Here is an 8807-nt window from a genome sequence, read left to right as displayed (position 1 = left end):
ATTGTTTTTATTGTTAATTCCCACCAGGAATCGAACCCGGACCTCTTTGGTTCTACATGTCAGCCATATTGGATCGTCTGATATTAGAGTACATATTTGTGCATGTTTGGATATATTCATATGTTTGTTACGTATGCGATCGGTTATCACAATTACTTAATGTATTTTAAACAAGGATTTTTTAAAACAAAATTTCATATTTTGTTAGGTAGCTTATTTTAGGGCCGATTTCTCAATGCTTGGATAAAACTTATTCGTCGAATAATGTATAAAACTACCATTTTAAAAACGTATTTGACAGTTTACGTGACATTTTAATATTATCGTGTACCTAATGCTTTATTGGACGGATAAGTTTTATCCAAGCATTGAAAAATCGGCCCTTAGGAGGATAAGGATTGTTAGTAAGGTTGGATAGGAGGTAAAGATGGTAGGAGGTAAGGTTGGATTGCGCAATCACGCTAAATAAAAACCAAAAATTCATTTCCAATTTCCTTTTATTTTCCTTTTAAACAATTATGAAATGCTTAACATTGATACAATTACAAAATTTCTACTTACGCTTACAGCGAATACAATAATAATTTAACAACGAATTAATACAAAGGCCAGGCTTATGTTGAAATTCTACCTTTTTAATTTTTATAGACATGACAAAAAAGATAGACCTATGTTATTTTTTAGGCGGGAAAATAATTTATTCAATTTAGCACAAATAAAAATTGCATTTATTTCCCGTGGGAAAATAAAAAGAAAATATATTTAATCTCATATAATAGATAATAATGTAAATAATAATTTGTACAAAAATACTGAAAGCTAAAAAAGAATCGTATGTACTTACTTAATTCAATTCTAACACGAGTACATATACATAGCTAAATTATACTTCATTTTCGGCTGAGTATTGAATTTTAAATAGAAAAATATAAATTGTTCGCATCAAAATAAATCATTGACAATTTTCTAAGCTTACAACAGGAATATAAAATGTTTTACAATAATCGGAACATGTGCAAGTTGTAAATTCTTAACGTATGGACATCGTTATTAAGCCAAATATAATTTAAAAACTTATCCAAGTTACCGTAAACTTGATACTTTTGGGTCGATATATAAGAAAAAGTTTGCAGTAGCCATTGAGGTATTATTACTACGTATAGAGGAGACACCACGAACAAAATCAAACACCCCGCGGCGCGGGGCGGCTTGTGGGCCATACACTTTGCCTCTTATTACTTATAAATTAAAACCAATCAATGTAACAAAAAAATATTGTTTATCTTATTAAAAAAATATGAATAAACTTATCAATTAAAACCTATGACATAAAAAATTGGTTTGAGACGATTGGCTCTAACTCGTGTTACAAATAGTGTAGTAGCGATGTCCTCTCTAGTACGTAGTACATAGTACCTCAATGGCAGTAGCGCGATATTCTAATCAATAGTGACTTAATAGATAATAAACTCGGTGTTTTAAGACTAAAAATGATGTGATGTATAATTATTGCACTAAGTAAAATAATCTAGCTATCAGTACAATTAAAGAAATAAATCGATGTATATGATATGAGCGAGTATAATCTACAAATTCATTACTGCATCAATTATTATCGGACGCCTACTACAATATATTAAATACCTACATATACCTGAAATGTATATTTAAGATCGAATCTTAACATAAATTTATCCGTATTTTAAATCATTCGATACATCAACCGTGTAAATACTATACAATAAAAAGAAACGTGCACGCATATTGCATATTTTGTGCGATGTAATAAAAAAAAAAGATTGCAGCATCCCTATTTCATATTGCGTAAAATCGGCGGCAAAACTGACAGCTACGTCAGAGGACAGATAAAGCGAAACACGTTCGGATACACGCACTAAATAAATTAACACAACACTATCACATTGGCGTTTATTTATTATTTTCGCCTAGAAGTCGTTATCGCTAGAAGCGTCGTAAGACTCGTGGATGAGTCCGGGCGGAGGTTGGTAGCGCACGCTCGGCGACAGAACCGGCCCGTGGAATGACTGCGAGCGTAAGACGTTACTGGAAAAGTCATAATTTTATGTTAATATTTGGGTCGATCAACTTTTAATGGTCCGACGGTACACGCATCATGTCCCTGAACGATAATTAATAAACATGAAATCATAAAGAGTTAAATTGGTTTTAATTATATTCCTCTTAATATTTTCTAACATTACTGTGAACAATATTTTACTTGCTTTATTAATTTGTGCGTAGTTTCATGGTTGTCCAGAGACTAAATGCAATTTTCCAGTACTATCACATTTGTCCCCAAGCTACAATGCATTAACAAACTTCGCATCACGAACACATACTCTCACGACCATAAATACCAAATACACTTCTTGTTTCAGTTCATGATTATTGACATAAAAACATACAAATATTTTTTTTTTATTGGATATAATACGATTTTCAGGCATTTTACTTTTGTCCCCATAAATCATCTACATGGCACAGGTCTCACAGACAACCGTAATTTAGTTATGGAAACAAAACACAAATGGCGCGGTAGATTCCTAAACAACAAGCTAAACACAATAATTAACTGTCGGGCTCAAACGCCATTTTGATTTGTATAAAATCACGGCAACAGTCGTCCGAGCGATGTTGGTGAGTGTGGGGTGGCTTTATTGTCAGTCCGTCAGACAACTGTGATTAAAACATAAGTACTTGATGCATTGTTATCAATTATACTACACGAGATGCGCTTTCGTCTATAATTTAGTGTGAGCTGAGATTAATATATAAAATAACAATAGTATTTGCTTGGCGGCTCAAAATTTTAAAAATGTCCCGCCGACAACCAGTCACTGGGCCAACCAAAGTGGTTGTACCATGGACAATTTGGTTGTCCCTAGGACAATAATTATATAAAACTTATACTTTAACAGTTAAATAGTTCATGTTTTGTTTATTACTCGGCTGTTTCGGGAACACATTTTTATTACGCGATTTTATGTCTAGTTTAATTGTAATTTTAACTTTTCAAAAATCAAGACGCTACTACTACAACTAAGATGTCCCCATATGAAAATCACATTATACTTCATTCATTCAGTTATATCGAGAATCAGTTCATTTTAATTAAGTCAAATCAATAATGCGATACGTAACAACCTCGCCTTAATAGTTTTTTTGTAAAAAATATCACTATTTCCGCTTTACTGAAACTTTTTTATATATGAAACATTATTTGGTTGTTCAAAAGACATCATTCGTTTCAATTTTAATAAAAATATTTCGTATTTTGGGTGTAAATAGAACAAATATCAAAATATTATTTATTATTTAATATTAGAAGAATTTGTTTTAATTCTTAAGGGAATTTAACATTTAAAAAAGTACTATTGTGTAAGTTGTCCAAAGGACATTATTTCCCGTGAATAGATCGGTTCGTGAAGGTAAATCCACAAATGTATTTAATCAACATCACTGCTGCCTATATAATCTTAATCTACGAAGAATTATCTTCTAAATGAAATAGTAAAATGCTGAAAATTAAGTAAAAAAAAAATACGAGAAAATTATGATCGGGACCTTTAAAAATTGATTGACCCATTTAATAAGTTAACTAGAATTGATCATTGAAGTGTTATAAACAACTAGATTTACAACCACCTATAAAAAGATTCACAAAAATGTCTGCCAAGCGTTAAAAACATTCATTGAAAATTTGAGAATACGGTGTGTATTTCTCGGTGAAAAAAGTAAAAATGTTCATGTATTAGAACATATTTAAACGTGATTGTGAGTCTAGTTCTTTATAATAGTATGAAATAACACCATGAATTTGTTAAATAAGATAGATTAAAAAAAATAAGTTTGACAAGGTTGTTAAGATTAGGCGTATGTACAAAGAGCTTTAGACATATTAAATAAAATATATTTTTACAAAAGAGATTTTTTCAGAATGGCAACACATTACGTTTTTTTTTTATTGATTCTATCGTCTTCAATTTTGGTCAACTAGGTCTGTATTAAAAACATTATTTCCGAAAAATCTCTTTTGAATTTATAAGCTTAACGACACGAGGTAACAACATATTAAGTATATATACATTTATAAAATACAAATAAATATTAAATTAAAACCATAATGATAGAACTCCTGAAATGGTGAAAGCCAATGAAAAGGTGATTTAATTTGAAAAATGTCATGAAGAAATCACTAATCAACACCACATTTTTTTGTGTATTTACATAGTTTAGAAAATATGATAAACCCACACTCTAGCGGATTGAATAGCAAAAATATTAATAAGCATTGCGATTAAAATTTGTGCGGATTAGTAAGTACGAGTATCCGATTTCCCTCGAAATGTCAATTTGACCTATAACTAACCTCAATTACACAAGATGGCCGCCGTGGCACTTTAGCCAAAATTGCATGCATATTGGCAACTGTCACGCTCTAAAATTTGCAAGATATTATTTATTAAACATTTATTTTATTATTAACAATTCATTTTTCTCTATATTATTATTTAGGTATAATCTAATTCTAAGGATTAATCACCAGATATTTTTAATCGAAATTTATAACACAAAAGAAGGGAAAAAATAATAGAAACAAAAGAAACAACTAAAGTAGGTTGTATAAAGCAAGTAATAGTTGAACATAAGAACATAAAAGTATACTACAATCTTGTATTAATAATATTATATCTACAGATACATTTTTACAATTAAAATGCAGATATTTATATTTTGATTCATAGCAAATACAATACCTAATTGTAAAATGGACTTTAAATATGTAATGAATAAACAAGTTAATTCTAATATTGGATTTATGTAACTTTTATTTCACAAATATGGCAATTTGAATGATTTTTATAAGTCTAAAAAATAACCATAGACGACATAAAGTATGTACATATTAATAAAAATAAAACAATTTTTTTAAGGCCAGGTTAGGCTTGCTCAATAGTCAACGAAATTTTGAACGAAATACTTAAGATGTGATGTAAAAATTTACAGGAACTTTAGTTTGAGCTCAACTTGCGAGTCTGTTTTAAATAAAATGCATTTGATGTTGATTTGAGTTTGAGTTCGAACTTGCAAAACTGTTGTAAAGGTTTCATTTCTTTTCAATAACATAACTTTCTACGTTCAGTTGAAATTGAATATTGACTGATTGAATTTGATATTTTTGGTTTTATGGCATTCAAATGCTTTATAAATATAAATTTATCAGAAAAAATTCGATCACGAGGCGGGACTCGAACCCAATTATTAATTTTAAAGATTATAAATTTAAAAATGAATATGACTGATGTTTATTTAAGTAGTGTTGAGTTGAGTGTGAGTGTGTGAGTTTGAGTTTGAGTTTGAGTGTGAGTGTGAGTTTGAGTGCTAACTCACCTCGCAGTCTTGGGCGGTGTTTTGGACTTGCCGAGCGCCGCGGCCTTGCGCGGGTCGTACGACGCTCTTCGTTTCCACTTCTCTAACTCTTGTTTCTTTTGTTCTGCAAATTATTAATTAATTAAACGTAGTGTAAAATTAAACGTAAAAATTATTATTAAAATTTTTGATATGCTCTAAAATTAATACATTTTTACGTAAAAGATTTGATTATTGTAGTTACTTTAAATACCTACGTCTTGCCTACGTCTAATATGTCAAAGTGACATTTGTCATGTCAAACTTTAAAAAAAAGTAAGATGGCGGATTCTGGCGCCAAATTATTTATGATATATTGAACAAACTTTTTTTATTCAAAACACAGAATACATAATATAGTAGCTTAACGCTATTCAAAATCTATCAAGTACGTAATAAAATTACCGATTTTTTCAGTGACAAAAATTAGAATTACTATATTTTTTTTTTCTTTTGAAATTAATGTTATAAATAACTAGCGGTCCGCCCCGGCTTCGACCGTGGTACATAATATTTACGTTTTCTCTACATAAGAACCATCCTCGTACTTCAAGGAATATAATAAAAAAAGAATTATCGAAATCGGTCCACCCGTTCTCGAGTTATGCGCTTACCAACACATTTTGCGATTCATTTTTATATATAAAGATTAGTTTAAACTTACCCATTTCATAATGCTGAGCGCTACCCTTGCTAACGTTTTTCTCGTTATTATTAAGAACGCCTACATATGTTTTACTCGGGTCCCGTCTTAAGAAGTTTTTCGGCGAATTCTCCGATTTATATTTGGATATGTCTAGATATCTCGGTTGTATCTCTTTTGGCTTTTTGTTGCTCGCTGAAGTTGTTGATGACGACATTGAGTAATCACCACTGTACCTGTAATGTATATTTTTAATAAGTAGGTATGTAAGTATTTGAATCTTTGTTTTTTATAGAAGTTAAGGAAGATTTTTTGAAGTGAAACTTCTTTATCGGGGTTGGAAAAAAATTTAACATTTTTTCGTTACGCGTGAAATTTTTCCGTTACGCGCCATTGAGATAATATTAATATGGAGTCGATACCGCCTACATCACTTATGTTCCACTCAACATACGTCATCTGACGTAACTGCACTCAGTCGCTTGCTCGCTCATTGGCGCGAACGTCACGCTCATTTTTTATTTGTTTTAAAGTGAAACGCATCAAATATGCCTACGTGTGTGTTAAGATATTGCACAAATAATTCAAAGAATACGGAAAAGTGCAAAGGAATAACTTTTCATCAGTAAGTAACTAGATAATAATTTTTAAAACTTAGTTAGAGCAAAATTTTTGGCGAGCGACATTTTGTCATAGATTAAAAATTTAAGATATGACATTGGGCATGAAATAAGTGTTGTTAGTAATATTTGCTGGCGTATATTTTTATAGTATAAAATAATAATTTTACATATTTAGAAAAGCATAGACTGGTTGTTAATTGAAAAAGGTGAAATCATGAAATATGAAAATCAATTACTTAATCACCAATTTTTTTTTGTTAATTGATTTTAATCAAGTTTTTAATTGATATTGTATAAGCTACTGACTTGAACGTATAATTTAATTATTATTTATTTATCTGCACTAATATTATAAAGAGGAAAACTTTGTTTGTTTGTTTGATTGTAATGAATAGGCTCATAAACTACTGGACCGATTTTGATGAAATTTGGCACAGACAATCTTTAGACCCTGAGAAAGAACATAGGCTACTTTTTATTGCGAAATATGTACCACGGGCGAAGCCGGGGCGGACCGCTAGTTCAGAGATAAGTAATTAATATTTTTTCTATTCAAGGTTTCCATGTCTGGGCCGTGAAGAAAGGGAAAAGTGGATAAAATTTGTCCAAAACAACCGCAGTGAAGAAACCTGGTTACCATCCGATAGAACTTGCGTCTGTTCATTGCATTTTCGCGATGAGGATAAATATACCACAAAAGCGGGAAGGCGTATTCTAAAGAAGTCTGCTGTTCCTTGTATTGATGTTAGTAATAATAATAAAATTTTACGGATTTGTATAACAAATAAAATATTTTTTTAGCCATCACTAACATTATTATTATTATATTTATTTTAGCCGAAGGTGTGCTACAATAGTACTGGAACAATACAAGCAATTTCTGAGCCGGGAACATGTTCTGAGGATGATGAACTAAATATAAATAAACACAATTTTTACACGGCTTTTATTTTTTTTCTAAAAAAGGCTCAATTTGAAAGGTATGAAACTTCCCATAGCCCTGACTGAACCTCCTCATCCTATATTATATGCCAGATATTGTTAGCCCCGCGTAGTAAAGTCAGTTTATATCTAAAATAAATATTAAGTAAGTACAAAGAAAATTTCAAGTCAACGTGCATGTAAGGAGTGGCACCCAATAAAATAGACAGAAAGAAACAAAGTGTCGCCTCTATAGCAGTGAGTCAGTGACATCGCATAATCTATGACTGTCTAGCCGTCATTCGCGCGCCCCGCGCCGCCATCTTGGCGCACAGATTTTGTTCGTGGTGTCTGCTCCATATTCTATCTCAATGTTACGCGCCCTCTTTTTCTTATCCCTACCACGCGTGATTCAACGTATTTCTGTAAAGTTGCATATAGTAAATTTTTTGAAAAATAAGGTCGTAAAGAAGTTTCACTTCTTACGTGTGTACACTAGGTACACGCACACATTTTTTTTATAAAAAGAAAATTATACGTAGGTTTTTTTGGGCTATGTTTTGAAATATGCCTACAGATAATAAACTTATCATGATGTGAGTAACGTTATTTGTTTAGACATATGCTGTAGACTTCGATAAATGCACCATTTATTGAAAAAAAAATACTAATAGGTACATTGTTATTCCTGGTTTTGTTATTACTCGAAATTCGTACTAGAAAAATCTTCCAAAATCTTAATTCAACCTAATCCTGTATGTATGAGTACTTTTCCGACTGCATTAAACTCAAAATTACAAGAATCCTAGAAAAATCTAAATATTGGTACTTGCATTCTTTGCAATTTACAACCAACTCTGCACCATCTACCACAAAAATTTCCCACTTCCCGCTGTTATTTCCCACCATGAAATTGGCATGTACAATTGAAAGTGACGACGCGGTTGGCGCAGTGGTAAAGTAACTGCCTACTGAGCCGACGGTCCCGGGTTCGATCCCCAGTCAGGGCAAATATTTGTGTGATGAACTCGATTATTTGTTCTTTGGTCTAGGTGTTATCTATATATGTATTTATTATTATTAAATATTTATCGTCGCCTAGTACCCACAACACAAGCCTTAATTGAGCTTACTGTGGGACTAGGTCGATTTGTGTAATAATGTCCTATAATATTTATTTATTTCCCAGT

The 8807-nt window shown here is 31.4% G+C and overlaps 1 protein-coding gene across 2 annotated transcripts in view; it reads right to left on the bottom strand.

Moving 5' to 3' along the window:
- Positions 1 to 479: 479 nt before the first annotated feature.
- Positions 480 to 8807, bottom strand: part of LOC149896919 (uncharacterized) — a 56992-nt gene continuing 48664 nt past the window's right edge. Inside the window, exons 7-10 of one of the 2 annotated variants that reach the window (XR_016458264.1) lie at positions 6095 to 6309; positions 5413 to 5515; positions 4391 to 4459; positions 480 to 2064 (exon numbers count right to left, since the gene is read on the bottom strand). Coding sequence is in view for 1 of the 2 variants with exons in the window: in XM_090117094.1 (XP_089973220.1) it covers positions 1947 to 2064; positions 5413 to 5515; positions 6095 to 6309 (436 nt within the window). In the remaining variant the exon portion in view is untranslated. The remainder of the gene's footprint in view (positions 2065 to 4390; positions 4460 to 5412; positions 5516 to 6094; positions 6310 to 8807) is intronic. The other variant, XM_090117094.1, reaches the window with a different exon arrangement.

The sequence above is a fragment of the Colias eurytheme genome, chromosome 27 (assembly GCF_061535395.1).
Source record: "Colias eurytheme isolate Ceu_HAF_F1 chromosome 27, ilColEury1 Martin Lab GWU primary, whole genome shotgun sequence".
Lineage (NCBI taxonomy): Eukaryota > Metazoa > Arthropoda > Insecta > Lepidoptera > Pieridae > Colias > Colias eurytheme.
The sequence above is the reverse complement of the archived record's forward strand: the minus strand, read 5'-3'. Positions and strand labels throughout refer to the sequence as shown.